The 15,774-nt window shown below is 36.5% G+C and overlaps 1 protein-coding gene across 1 annotated transcript; it reads right to left on the bottom strand.

The window, feature by feature from the left end:
* Window positions 1-4,674: 4,674 nt before the first annotated feature.
* LOC103716383 (expansin-A10-like) lies at window positions 4,675-7,033 on the bottom strand. The gene is made up of 4 exons (XM_008804355.5): window positions 6,785-7,033; window positions 6,560-6,696; window positions 6,143-6,455; window positions 4,675-5,493 (listed from the first exon to the last, which is right to left on the bottom strand). Exons 2-4 carry the CDS (start codon window positions 6,690-6,692, stop codon window positions 5,187-5,189), a joined length of 753 nt encoding a protein of 250 aa, XP_008802577.3. The 5' UTR covers window positions 6,693-6,696; window positions 6,785-7,033; the 3' UTR covers window positions 4,675-5,186.
* Between the last annotated feature and the right edge of the window lie 8,741 nt (window positions 7,034-15,774).

Genomic DNA, 15,774 nt, shown 5'->3' on the forward strand with positions numbered 1-15,774 from the left:
TTGTTTTGGGTGTTCATGATCTTGCTTTTATGGTCCTTATAATTGGAACCCAGATGAGTAGATTTGTTCATGATCTTGCTTTTATGGTCCTTATAATTTGGTCCTCGTTGGAGCTCTTTTTCCTACTTCTAATAGCTCTTTCACCTGCTTTTAACCCTTCCCTTATGCCAAGTTTGAGCACTTATTCGGTAGGATCTTACCCCTGAGGTGGTGCTCAGCCCATACATTGTGCTCTGAATGTTTTTTCTTTCTTTCTTTTCTTTTTTCTAAGGCAGACATGACAAACTACATGAGTTCGGACATATCCAATGAAGTCAAAAAATAAAATATCATGGAATGTTCCAAACAAATCCGCATTCCGAGTCCACAAAGTACCACCTGCATGGTTGGCCACATAAGCGGCCATCCAGTCAACAATACCGTTAGCCTCCCTAAAAATATACTTAGCCTCATCTCTAGTTGCTTTTACCTACGTTATTCAGGTCTTAGCAGCTCAGTTTCGATATCCCTTCGGATCTTCCCTTCTGTGCTGTGGCTGTAGATTTTGTCTTCCGAGCTGAGTTGTTGCTGCTGCCTAAAATTGTAGAAAGTCATAAAACTTAAAACAAGTATACAACGGTAGAGATACCAGCATGTATGATCGGTCGGTTCTTTGAGGCTTTTGGGAAGAAAAAATATCAGAAAAAAAAAGTAGAAGAAATAAAAGAGAATTATACCCGTCTTCCAAGTGTAATTTGGATTTCTGTTGATGCTGCCAATCATAGTGGCCGGATGGTTTAGATAGTTAACTCTCTCTGCCAGTTTGTTAATCAACGAATTCCATGCTGATGCCGGGCTGCTTGTTTACTCATGCAATGCAATTAGAGAGATTTTTCTTTTTGAAAAAAGAAAGTATTCTTAGATAAAACGCAACCTTACCCTGTCCCCGTGTTCTATCACTGTACCACCCGAAGGAGAAAAAGAAAATATTAAAAAAAAGCTGATGTGAAGTATTAAAGCTCGGTATAATATTAAATGACAACAAATAAATGTGAAAAAGACCACCATGGATAGAAGACTAGAAGTTTGTTGGAACAAGATGGGTTCCTTGATTTTTGTCCTTTCATGATTAAAAAAAATTTTAACAAGACCTATATGGAAATATATAACATATGCATGTATATACATAGGTTGTTTGTAGCATATATATTCAGGTTAGGTCTCGGGGTTTTCGGGCGAAACCGAAACCCAACCAGATAAGATCTGGGTTTAATTTCAGCACCTCAACCTAATCTAATGGTTTTTGGATTTACTTTTCATATGCAGCCTTCCTTTTGGTTTTGGATCATATTAGCAGATAATCTGCATCCATCGACAGCTCTAGTCAAAACTGTCCATTAGCATCAAAATAACATCTGAGAGTAGCACACAGACTAAACAATCTTGTTAGTTCAAATAAATCATGGAATCTTAGTGAGAAGAAAATATTGAAAAAGAAAGGGAATGGGGGTAATCGGTAAGATTTCCTTCCGGGCAAGAGATTTCAGTGATCCAGTAGTCTTGGTGGTTCTGAGTCGTGGGTCTCGGATATCTAATAACCTTCAGGACAGAGAAAACAGTTGTCGTGAACGAATCCATCGAGCGTCCCATCCGTTTCGAGAGCGCGGATCCTCTGTGATATGCCCGCGCACGCCGCATCGTTCTTGGTCAAAAAGCAGCAGGCCTTGGATAGAGCGAGGAACTCAGCATCCCCTTCCTTGGGAAAGCAAACAAAAGTAGCATTTGCAGTTAATGGTGGCAGTGAAGGCTCCACCATAACCATAACGCCACATTTAAACGGGCTGCTCCTCCTTCAAGGCGCTTCCTGCAGTCACCTGCTGGGCCTCGTAAAGGGATGGAATCATGGAATGATCCCTTCCTGTTGCGTAATAAAAGTCTCCAACCTCCCTTCATACCAACCTATCTCGGTCCAGCCAAATCGTTACTGCATCTCTGTAACTCTGTCGGGCTTCATTTCCAGGAGTACATTTAGAAAGTATGCATAAAAACTTAAGAAGCGGGCTTCCAATATAGGCAGGCATTGGAGAAAGAAATATAGGGTAGAGACTATGTTAGTAAGAAGAGTCTTTTGACTCTTAGATTTCTTTATAAAGACAAGCAGTAATAAGACTACAAATGGGTCGGAGTTTTTTTTTTTTATTAAGACAAGCAATTATAAATGGGTCGGGTTGATCCATAACCCGATCCACTTAAACTCAAACCGACTCATATTAAAGGACCAGTACACAATTTTCTAGCTTTATCTAATTTATGCATTATGCACATTATTTCTTAGATTTTATAAACTTTTAAGTACAAAAATTCTAGAAAAAAGAGAGTATGGAAGAGAAAAATGAGATTAGGAAGAAGAATGAAGATCTCACAGATGGAATAGAGAACTTGATAAAGGAAAGAAATAGAGGGAGAGGTTTGATGAGGGAAAAAAAAAGATACGGATGATTTCTTTTTATGGGGGATCGCTTTTGGCGCATATATATTTTTTATTTTTTTATAAAGTTATAAAATTGATGGACTTTTTTAGTAAAAAAAGTTTTTTTATTAATTTTTTAGATTTTTTTTAAAAAAAAATACTTAAAAAATATAATAAAATAAAAATTCTGTTCTATAATATTTTATAGTGTCCGTCCTATATTATTCTCGTTCGACAATATAGCCTTGCTGCGAGAATACCATGGAGGTGGAGAGCTCCCTGATGGTTAGGTAGGAGAATGAATGTCCATAAAAAGACGTGAGCGAAATCAGGCCGAAGAGAAACGCAGAACAGAGCAGAGCAGTCAATAGGACACGAGTAGATTGAAAAATAACTACAAGAAAGCTGATTGGAAGGATGTCCCGTTAGGATTTCCCATGCCCCTATCCGGAGATGGAGCTTGAGTAGTTTTTAATTTTTGAATCATTAGTATCTCACCTTGCAATGCACGCGATAGGATAAATAACTAGCTGAGTTTTATACTTCTATTTTTTTTCTTTTTTTCTTTTTTCTTTTTTTTTTGCCAAGACCGATGGACCATACCGCCGGATATACCTAATAAAATTAAAAAACAAAATACCTAAAAGTATTTAGAGACAACTTTACATTTTCAGCCATAGAGTACTACCGAAGTAACTGGTTACATAAGCAACCACCCAGCCCGCAGCCCCATTAGCTTCACGGAAAGGTCCCTCCAGCCCCCACGATTATTCAAATATACTTCTATTTTTTTTGGCTTGAAAGAGATAAATATAGATCGATGCTTTCGGGATCCTTTTTATCGAACCTTTATCCACTTTCTAATGATGCTGAGAGTAGAATTTAGTCGCAATCTTAATTGATTTGGATTCTTGGATTCCGTGAGTTATTTGATCCATCCAATTCTGTCTCATTGATGCTAATCCCTTTTCCATTTCATGCCCGACCACGAGGGTAGAGTGCCAACGGATGGCACCTTCACTCAAAAATTTTCATTATATACAAAATAAGATTGGGCAGTTTCTAAAACCTTTTCATTTATACAAATAACAATATTCTACCATTATGTTGTTCCTTAAATTTTCTCATCATGTTTTTAGTAGAAGAGCATGTATTTTTGTTGATAATTAATTATGGCATTGTTGTTGCATCATACATATGAAACATTCTTTGCCCGTATTTCACATGCAGTCCGGTAAAATTCGAACATGATGAGTACTAAAAAATATCATTTATTTTCCTAAAAGTTTTATTGAGAAAAAAAAAAAGACTATGTTAACATACCATTAATTTGATTTATCACCTGCATAGTAATATTTTTGATCTTGATGTCATAAAATTTTATTATCTGATTTAAAAGTATCCAATTTATATATATTTAAAATAAATATGAATATAATTTTTTGCATCTGATTAACATCCATATTCGTATCTGTACTTATCAAATAAAATAAATATGGATATGGATATATTAGCATCCGACCTGTATCCAATCCGATTTCGGTCCTAATTTTTTCAAACTAACAATCTACATTATAAAAAAAAAAAAAAAAGGCTTAACTTAACTTTTGACGGCAAATTTTTTTTAGAAAAAAGCCTAATCCTGACATAATTTATGAAAAACATTTCAGAGTACAGATCCCGGTGAGGTGTTAAGCGGGATAATTGCACCAAATCAAACATATGGAGAGCTGACGTCTCCTCCAGATTCTCGCAGTAACACACATCCACTGTTCAAGGTTTTGGCAGCTTAGGAAAGTTCTATTTTATGGTCTGCTCTATTATTCAGGAACTCTTAATGTGACGATTACCAAGTAGAACTAAAAATACTTGGCAATTCTTAATCACATCTTATACGGAGAATTTTTATCATTTTTATGATTTGGATGAGAACCACCTTATAATTTAAGCATTAGTAAATTCTGTAACTATAGCCTCTCTTTTCCAATGATATTCAAACTTTTCATCCTTTCAGTCTTTAAGCTTTACTTGCTACCGCTAGCTAACGATTAAGATCTTAAAAGTATTTTAGCCTTGCACTGGTAAATAAAAGCAGGTTAGGGCAGGTTAGGTCCAACTTGACTCGATCTGAAACCTTCCACTCATTAACTAGCTCGAGTTTGTATAGTTAGACAGACAGCTCCAACAAGTGCAACTTTGAAATGATAGAAGGTAGAACTAAAACATCACCAAACACCAAGAATCCACTTGCATTTCTTAAATATAAAACTTTAAATTACTCTCATTAATATGGCTCACATACCCAGCTAGAAGCTAGTTACAAACACCACTTGTGAAACTACAGCAAGCTTCCAAATAATAAAACAGAAATCAAGGAGACGAGCAGAACGAGCAACGCCTACTGGCGGGTGGTAAAAGTCCACCTCTGCCAAGTTCTAGCAAGAGAACGCAGGACGCAGCCTCCTTTTTCCTCCTCCGTCAAAAAGAGACGACGCCCACAAAAGAAGGCCATTTGCAATGGGAGAGATCCCACAATCCAATTATATAACATGATCAGAAGGACCACTTCAAAATAGACCCTTCTCATCTTGACCTCTTAGGATATACCACCAGGACACTAGCTAGATTACTGTCAATAGACTTCCAAGTATATACCAAATATATAGGTATGAGCTACTACTAGTAGTTATATTGCTATAGTTCCTCTAAGGATAGATGGATCATCAAGAGCTAGGGTTCAGTGGAATTGGCCACCACTGAAGGTTTGGCCGAAGGACCAGGTCGGAGGAGCCACGTTGTAGGAGACCACAGAGCGGCCATCACTGGTGGTGACCTTGAAGGAGAGGGCCTGGCCATTGAGGTAGGTGTTGCTCTGCCAGTTCTGGCCCCAGTTCCTGGACATGGGCTGCCACCCAGTCCTGGACCCTTTGATGGACGCTGCATGCACATCCCCGGCCCCTCCTACGTTGGTGATGAGCACCAGGTTGAAGTAGGAGTGCCCATTGATGGTGAACCTGATTCCTCCCTTCTTCCTGCATGGGACCCTGCATAGACCACAAAAAAAGGCCAGATGCAAGACCTTAGTGCTCGCGAGGACCAGATAATGGGACAAAATTAAAGGGAGGGAAAAAAGATAGCAGAACAAGGCACGGCATGTGAACAAAAGATGGAAAAGCGAAAGCATGGTGACCCACAAGATTTGTGATTGACACATATGTCACAAGTTCAATGGCCACTATGGGCACCTCAATTAAAAACAGTGAAAAAAACAGCAACAAAATAAATGGTTAAAAGATAGAGCAGGGTTTTCTTTTCTCATTGTAATCGCTAACCTCCCTGGAAGAAAGATTAGTTATGGCTTCAAAAGGGATGGATGAGTCTTACCAACCTACCATCAACAGGGTTAGTATTTAAGCCGACCATGATTCTAGACTTAATGAAGTTAAGAAATCCAACAGAACACATGATTGCCTTTTCATAATACTAGCTTACCTGAAAAGGGAGTTAGTTTATGGCTTCAAAAGGACCAGATGAACATTAGCACCACAATGGAGTCGACCAAATAGAACAATAAAACCATAAAAGTTTACCATCATCGTAGTTGTTGTATTCTAAACCCGAGAGAAGTATCACAGAGGAGAAGAAGATACATGGTTGGAAGATAGGAAGAATGAAAGATCTGGTAATAGCCACCTTCTGTAAGCAACAGGAACGATGCCAGCCCTATACCGAGCAATGTGCTGGAATACAGGCTGAGAAAGGTCAAAGTGCTGCAGCGGTGGGTTGCACCACCCCCCGGCATTGCTCGGGAGGGCATTGTTGGGAGGGCAGAAGTTGGTGGCAGCAACCACAATGGAGCCACGCAGGCACCACCTGGGGTCATCCACACACCTTATCTCATAGCAAGCCCCGCAGCTCAGCCCATTGTTGAACAGAGCAGTGCTCAAGGCTGCAGTGTTGGTCCCGTATCCCTGGCTGTACAAATTTCCATAGCCACAAGCCCCACCTACGAACAAAGAATTAAATGAAAAGGAAACGGAGAGAAAGGTCATGCTACACTCAATGGGCATCACATAGTTTGAACTTAAATAGATAATCTTGCTAGCTTACCCATTGTCCCAGAAGCATCACCACCTCCATAGAATGTGGCATGGGCTCTAGACCACCCCCATCCATGCCCATACCCATGGGCTGAAGAGAACAAGGGGAGGAGACTCGCCAAAAGTAGCCCAAGACATGCCATCTGCCTGCAAAAAAAATGGTAAAGAGTTTTTTGAGTCAAGCCACCATAACTATGTGGGAATGATGAGCAAAGAGTAGGAGGGAAGTGATTACTTCGAATGAATTAAGTTTTTAGAAGGGGAAGGAAGTAAGGACAAGGGCTGAGAGGGAGAAGTGGAGGATGCTTTGTGTTTTGGGGGAGGGAAGGGGCATAAATAGATTTTTGAAGAGTCGAGGGGCAATTTTTTTACCCTCTTTGCAGCTGACTCTCTGGGGACTACTTACGGGCGAACCGGACGGCCTTGTGAAAGCGGAGGGATGAAATTTATGAGGACCAGCCATTGTGGTCATGCAGATGGTCCTGGGGATTTGGAGTACTTTTGCGTTTTTAGAAGAGCCTTGGGGAGCTAGGACTCTGAAAAGACTTCCAAAGCAAGTGACATTTATCTACATGAATGACTACTGGGCAAAAATGCAAGAGAGATCATCACTGAAATGTCCTTCAGACATATATCTTAAAACTTTTTTTGTTAAGGATGTTTTAACCTTACTTGGATGTGGGATTAACTAAGTCTCGACATCAATTACTTGGATGTAGGTTCCCTCCCTCCTTTCCAGCCTTTCTATTAGTGTTTTGAGGCTCAATAGTTAATTGTAACAGACATTTCATAACGACATTGATGTGAAGTCAGATAATCTTCTATGGGATCATTACTCCAATGCAAAGCCAACTCATCCAATCACATAGGGCCGAGATTTATAATTTTCCAATGCATCGAAAAGTTATTTTGATTTATAATTTTTTTACCAAAATACCCTAAAAAATATTATAATTACAGAAAATGTCTCTTTATATTTATTAATATATAATAACAATAATTATAATAGTTTATATTTTTATTATTATATTATACTATAAATATAATATTATATTACATTATATGATAATATATTGATATGTTATGTTATAGAATATCAAATTATATTATATTATTATGCTATAGTATATAATATTATATTATTATATTATATTATAGTAATATTATACTATATCATATATTTTAATATTTATATATTAATATATATTATATTTTATTATGCTCTATTGTATAATACTAATATTTTTTATAGTCATTTTTTCATACTAAAAGTACTTTTTAAGTTTGTTTACCAAACACATATTAAAGTTTCACAGAATTTTAGAAATTTATTTAGCAAACAGGAAATAGCTTTTTATAAAAGCTCTCCTTTAGAAAATTCTATTTCAAAAAGCTCTACTTCTAAAAGCTCTACTTTTCTCCTTTCTCAACGTTTGACTTGTCAACTAGATACTCCATGAAAAACTCTCTCTCTCTCTCTCTCTCTCTCTCTCTCTCGCATGCTCCATTTATTTTACTTGAACATATTCAAATAACCAGTAGATTTTTTCCTCTATTATGAGTGTCACTTATGTGCTCAAAATACTTGTTTCTACCAAGAATTAACTTGATTCTCTCGTACATCCCATTTATCTTCTATAATAATGATGGGGCACCACTGTGGCACCACTGCTGCTCGTTTTTTAGAATAATTGAAGGATCATGCTTAACACCTCCCAAGAAACAATCATAATTTTTCATCCAAACAAAAGAGTGATGCAACCACTAGGATGTAATCATGTTGTTGTCGTACATACACCTTCCTCATTCTTGTGAAGCCATCCTTTGCTCGCTTAAAGTGTTGATCATCATGATCAACACTTTAATCATCCTTACAGGCTCCTTACATTGGGAAGAAGTATCACATATTTGCAAAGAGAGTCTGCCGATCCAGATTGCACTTGTTTGTATGATGATTACTTGAATGGTTTTAGTTAAAGTTCATTGAAATGGAACAGTTTTGTACCCAGAGCACCACAAGGAATATAGTAAAGATGAAAATACCAGCTTCTATCCATTATATCAGGTATCAGAAGATTATTTATCTTCTGAGTTCTGAAGTTACTGCCGAGTTCTATGAATTGGAAGCATGAATGATACTAATAACGAAATCTGACTAGTTTGTTCAAGAATTCTTTCATCATATTTCTTCGTAAGACCTCTCATTAAATACAATAGCTGTGCTTGCAGACCAACCTTGATGTCACCCAGCACGTGGATGAAAGACTTTGAGCAGCCTTTCCACTTGAGAAAGAGAAAACCAACCCATTTATTATTATGATCGTTTTAAGTCCTAAGAGTTAGGTGAATCCAAAAAGTGCAGCAGACCCTAGTCTGCAAACTGAAGCTGGTTGCTTATGGAAATAAATGAACAGAGACCATTTGCAAGAACTCCCACCTCCCCCAAATACCTCTCTTTCTAAGTGGTTTGCTAGCTGCAAGAAAACTAGTTCTATAGTTCTCCAGCAATTTTTTAGTGTGGTGAGAGAAGACTTGTGAATTTAAATGGCACGTTTGAAACTTCAATTTCATTGTCTATATGCGTCTTTTCGTCCCAGTCATGATTATTTTAATCACATAAAAATAGGAAAAGTTAAGAAACTCTTGCTATAAGCTTCTGCTTCCATGCTCCCAACTCATCTAAAATGGATATCATCAATATGGGTCATCCTCTGTGCATAGGAAAAAATATCTTACTTTTAGTTTTTTGCTTCCCCACCCACCAGATTATATCAGGCTTACTACTTTAAAGGACTGGAAACAGTTTTAATAAATATAATAAGTTAAATGAGTGAATATGGTTAAATTACTTTTTGTCCTTATAGAAATATGCTACTAGGAGAGAGAGTGCAGGGTAAAGTGTTTTATACACAGGAGAAAATCCTATGTATATTAATTAGTGTTCACAAATTACCAGTTCTGACAAGCTCCTTGACGTGGGTACATCTTTTTCAGATGCGTGTAGGAGAATTTTGTGGCAGTATGCTGATTTTTTATTATATTAAGCCTAAGGAGAACATAGGACAAATTTTATCAGTGTATGTTTTCTGCTGTTCTGAAAAAAAGAGGAATTGCAAGATGTTGTGCTTTTCTTTTCTGAGATATGCGTGATCTCGAAAGTGATTTGAAGAGCTACTTGGCTGTCGCTTATGAAAAGAGCACATGCAATTGTTTGGCCCTGTGCTGGTCTCCAAACTCCACTTTGCTCGTCCCTTTTTGTAGTTTCTCGCAGTATTGGATTCCATCCACAGATTCTTACAAACCAAATTCAACGAAGAAAAGAACCAGAGAGGCCAGAAACCAGTAACCAACACGCTGAGAATTCTTACTTTATTCTGTCCTTCTCCATAGTAGCTTTCAGAGGGTTGTTGCTAGCTTTCACAAAACCCAGGGCCAAATTTTTTTCAACTTGGTTCAAATGACTAGCTAATTGCCGTATAGTTAGTTCTACCATAATTCAGACTTTGATAAAAAAAAAAAATCTTTTCTTCACTTATCTGGACCAATTAAAAGGATAAGAGTTCCTTTTATAAATAAAGAAAAGAAGATATGTTTCTTTATCATGTATCAGTCATTCAAAAGGTTCAGGTTCTAAATTTTTTTTTAAATCAGGCATGCTAGGCTATCAATGTGTTCCACTGGACATTAAAAAGAAAGATGAAAGTTACTATATATACAGAGAGACTGTGGCCATTTGCAGTCCATCCTTTTGTGTCTTAGGAATTTAATAGACCATCTCTATAACCACCAAACAAGCAGCTTGTCTTTGATGCCTGTCTCAGCTCTCACACTTACCTCTTCTTTTTTTGGCCACTTTCCCTTGCCCATTCTCTTACCTTGTCTACTTCACAGTATAGGGAAAAGATTACTTGGCCTAGTTTTTTTTTTTTTTTCCTACCTATGATCTCATCTAAAGCATATTATGTTTTTGGTTCTATTTCCTTTAAAATTCTTTCTTGCTGCTGTGTGCATTATATTCTTTGCTTCTGAATAAATAGATCAGTTGATTACCATCTTCCATATGCGCAAAGGCAAAGAACAGAGACAGCTATTTCTGTACCGGGATAAAGATCTAACAATAATATAGTTCAAAGAGCAACAAGTCCTTTATATCTTATAATCTGAAGTCTCAGCAGAAGGGAAGTAGTCCAGAAGATGGGAACTTGATTAGTGTTCTTGCCTTACATAGAAGATGCCATATGCTTGTGATATTATTCCAAAATCTCCTGGCCAATCTCTATGTAACTTTGCAATCATTAGATATATGCTTAAAGACAGTACTAAACAATGAATAACGGTGGACGCAAGCTATCATCTTGTCTGTGTAATTGTACTATGGAACTGTATATATTGATTTTTTTTGGATGATTTAGTTTCATGACTTCTATTGTAAGCATAATGCAATTAGCAGAAACTTTATGGTTCTGTAAGAAGTAGAGTCTGTAGTATGTATCTTTTTTTCCTGTAGAAGTATACGTGTATCTTTTTGAAAAGAAAAAAGAAAAAGAAAAGGAACAGTATATTTATAAAAAGAAAAAAGAAAAAGTTTGGCGACAAAGTCATTCATATTTATGTTAATTAGGAACATTCTGTGACTAATGAGAATATGCTAATAGAATGTTTAAATAGCTTAAACATTCTATTTATGTTTATATCGTCATCACCTACTCATCGTATCTTTATGAAGTTCATGATTAAAGCACAAGACTAATGAGAATATGCTAGAGTAGACTAGCCAGAAGGATTTAAGCTAAGAAAGTAGATGCTGTCTTTGGGTTAATGAAAAAAAGCCCACTAATTTCTCATGGAAGAGTTAAGATCATGGCTTTGAAATGGTGGGATTTTGCTCAACCAAATCTTGACAAGAAGAACCAATACATGGCCTTTAGAGAGTGAGAGGGGGCCATTCTTTGCAAAAAAGCATGGTTTAGCCTTGATTGGAGCTACATTTGCCTAATATGATGCACTTTTTGAGCAGATTGTGGGCTTCAACTTCCTTACTGCCACCCTATAAATTCAAGTTAGTTGCAGCTAACAGTTCAATTTGGTAGCTGGCAATCATTTCAACTCTGCATTTTATATCGTAAGCTTTACAAGCTTCCAGTAGAAGCGCCTTTTAACTCAAACTAGTGGAAGATCAAAGAGAATAAAGTCTGCCCCCACACCCCACTTCAACTGCAATGTCTGAGTTTGAATGTTGCCAAGGGAAGAATCATAGAAAAGGGATATGGGAATGGCCCAATTGGATCCTGAGCAAAAAAGAATACCATATCATTTTGGCAGTATGGAAGCAAACATATGATGATTGGCGTAAAACATGCTATCTAAGCAATAGCATAAAACCTAAATTCTTTTCTCTAATAATATCACTAGCTTCTAATTTTAAATCATGAGCCTCCTTCCCCTTCTTCTCTGAGTCTGTTAGGAATCCTTCACCTATCTCTTGAACCTAGAATGGAAGCATGTGCATGCATGCTAACCAGCAAACCTTAAGTTATCTTTAATCCAAGGTCGGGGCTACATAATATCCCTGGGAGGAAGCTGGAAATTCCCCTGTGAGGATCCGTGCAGGTGTTTGTTTAATCCCACATTGATCATCCGGAGAGATTTTGGGTACGAATATAGGACTAAGAAACCGAAATAATACATTTCAACTAGCTTTTTCGAATGATATCTTAGGTTATTATAAATGCTATCGGAGCGGACCTGATCTATGACCTATGTGGACTAGGGGGCACTGAGCACGGGACTATTAGGCCTGATCACAGGCCGATCGTGGTGCTTGTGACTAGATTTGAATGAATTTGTACCTTCAGCTCAGCGAGAATGCTAGAGCTTAAGCGAGAGGAGTATGTGAGGACCCATGCAAGTGTGTGTTTAGTCTCCCATCGGCTATGCACCAAGTATATCTTGGGTATTTATACAGAGCCAAAGAACCCAAGTAGTCCCTTCTGGATAGTCTTTTTAGGTGAGGTTCTAGGTTATTACAAATCAAGACGGACTCGGCCCATGACTTACGACCTATGTGGACCAGGAGACATCACAGCACCAACCCTTTGGAGTTAACTACGGGTCAATTATGGTGCTTGTGATTAGATTTGAATGGATTTAGACTCTTAGCTTAGCGATAACGCTAGGATTTAAACTGAGAAAGTGTGTAAGGATATGTGCAAGTATGTGTTTAATTGCACATTAGCTATGCACCGAGCAGATCTTGGGTACTTATACAGGGCTAAGAAATTCAAATAATACATTCTGGCTAGCTTTTGTGGGTGAGGTCCTAGGTTATTATTTATATAAAGTAAATTATGGCTATCTAATTCTCCCAACCACACCGCTTCCCTGTTAAAATTTAAATAAAATACTATCCTAGTTTCATAAATAAATATCACAAACTAAATCTCCCGGTCAAGGCACCAGTCTCAGGCCCTTATTATTTTTAGAATTCTAAACAAACTAATCTCATAGCCATATGGGACATGAAATATGGTGCCCATCTTTTTCACCACCAAAATAATTCCGCTAAGGAATCTCATAGTATCCAATTTCACAACCATATTCCTACTTTTTAAACAAGATTATGAACAAAAAATTTCTAAAACTAAAAAATTAAGATCTAATCATTTAAATCATCTCTCTTCCATCATAAATGTTAGTTCTCCTCTGCATAAAACTTTTTTCTCTATGTTTACATATTCTCCCCTCCATACCTTATTGGCTAAAGATTCGAATGCTCAAAGCTTGGAGTCCTTTATTGAAGTTACAATTTATTGATAGTAGTTTTGTGAAGTGCAAGTACTTTTTATTCTATTCTCATTGGTTGATTGTATCTCTTTTTTTTGCATAATTATAATAATAATAATATTTTTAAAATAAGATTTAGATATTACTTTATTATTATTCATTATAATGTATTGGTGAATTAGGTTTTATGCATTTTATTTCACACTCATTTTATACGGAAATTGGATATATAGATGCCATGTTCGTTATGTCGAATTCTTACGGATTATTGTTTCGTGTATATATATATATATATATATATATATATATATATATACTTTTATACTTTTATATGTCTTACTTATATTTCATATAATTATATTAATAAACATATTTTATTTTTTAAAAATTGATATAAAACAATATACTTATTTTAATTTTTTATATTTTATTAATTTGAGAATACCATAGAATCATAATACTCTCCACTTCTTAGATAGAAATTATGGTTCAACCCTTGCTTTAATCCAGATATTTTTCTTTGTTAAACAAAGATTTCCATCATTGACCCCATTATTCACCTTAAGTGCCTCTCTTCTTGAGATTGTAAGTAACACATATCCTAATTCTCCCAAAGTTTTACTTTAATCACTAATAGGGCCAAAAGAGGATAACGTGGTATCTCAAGGATAGATTTAGGATTTGTTTGGCATCTTTTTCTTGTTTTTATTTAAAAAATAAATATAGAAATTGATATAAGAAACATTTTTGAAGCAATTATTTTTATTTTTATTTTTTAACTTATTTTTATTATTAAAAAATAAAAAAATATTTTTAATATTTTTAAAAATAAGAAACTCTTATTGTACTATAGCTTGTGCCTCCATTACCATCACCACCATCACCTTCTTAATACCGCCACCAGCATCTCCGCTATCGTTGCCGCCACCATCTTTTTCATCATTGCTACCTCTACCCCTAGCACCGTTGTCACCTCTAACACACCATAACCCTCTCCCCTCTCTCCAATCAAAACTACCACTTCTGCTAATACCACCGCTACCATAGCAGCCACCTCGACCATCTCTACCATATTACTATCGTCCCTCCCTCGATACCAACCATGCTACCAACACTATCACATGCATCTACCAATACCACCATTGCCATCACCATCCTTGTCGCATATATCACCACATCGTCATTGCTTTCCGCCTCCGGTACTAGTACCATTGCACCACCGCCATCACTGCTTTCACCATCATTATTTTTATATTTTAAAAATAGTTAACAATGCTAAACATATTTATGTTTCTAAAATTAAAAATATTTTATTTTTTAAAAATAAAAAATAGAGGTTCTTAGCATTTTCTTTTCTAATGGTTCCGGGGAAGATGGACTGCTTCTTTCCCATGCAAGGATGAATAGTGATTTCATGAAATATGAGATTCCAACCACCTTTTCAACATCTTTAATGACATGGTGGATATTCTAAACTTGTAAATATTCACTAGATTTGAGATGCATGATGGTCTACTTCGATGGGGGCATATGTAATTTTGCGTGCACGTACGTGCACATGCTTTCATATCCCCAATTGAGCCAACATCGTTGCCTGATGCATGGACAATCTTACACGAGGGCGGTGAGCGTGTGTGAGCACCATATCATATCCCATCACAAAGTGCAAGCCATGAGAAGGTGTTCGTGGATCATGACTCCGTCCACATGCATGAAACTTTGGATGAATTTGATATACGTTGTTTCTGTCCCATTTCACCCTCACTCGATGTGAAAAAGGAAGCAGTCCAAGTTCAGAGTTCAAATGGCGATTATTCTGTTTAAAATGATCATTGAAAGCAAACAAGTCAAGAAGGTTATTACTGCTGAAAACTGATGAGAGCATACAATTATTGGATGACACTCAACAAGTCATGCAATCGCATTTTAATAAAAGCCAGGGATGGCAAAGCATCCCCATGAACTGATGATTAAAATGCCATCATGGATCGCCATATCTCGAAGGGGCATCAAGTTGGAAACTTAAACTAATTTTTCTACCATCTAACAAGACTCGTACAGCTATTAAAACTAGTTAAGTAATCATTCTGTTTCAACTTTCAACACCAAAATTAAGTATTCGATCTTTATTATAAGCAAAAAGTTTCCCTCAGGTATCCGCACCAGGGATAAAGCGCAATGAAGGTTTTCTTCCAGGATATCGGCTAAGATCTCAGTTTGTATTGATGTCAGGCATCCCTTCAATGCAATACATATAAAATTTCAGCTTTAATATCTTGGTTGACATAAATTAATAAAATTGGAGATATTTGCCGATACTATATGTTAATATCGATGGATTTTTTTTCTCACTTAAATTGATTTTTTAAATAATATATACTGAAATTAAAACTTAAATATAGATTTTAATCTTGGATTTACCATATTAGCGACAAGACATTT

This window comes from Phoenix dactylifera, chromosome 15 (assembly GCF_051530095.1).
Source record: "Phoenix dactylifera cultivar Ajwa chromosome 15, Ajwa_hap1_PhDact_Kaust_v1.1, whole genome shotgun sequence".
Classification (NCBI taxonomy): domain Eukaryota; kingdom Viridiplantae; phylum Streptophyta; class Magnoliopsida; order Arecales; family Arecaceae; genus Phoenix; species Phoenix dactylifera.

Coding starts and splice junctions, on each gene's coding strand:
- LOC103716383 (XM_008804355.5), bottom strand. CDS start 6,692: ATGGCATGTCTTGGGCTACTTTTGGCGAGTCTCCTCCCCTTGTTCTCT. Junction 6,456..6,559: donor TGATGCTTCTGGGACAATGG/GTAAGCTAGCAA, acceptor CTTTGTTCGTAG/GTGGGGCTTGTGGCTATGGA. Junction 5,494..6,142: donor GTTCCTGTTGCTTACAGAAG/GTGGCTATTACC, acceptor TGGTCTATGCAG/GGTCCCATGCAGGAAGAAGG.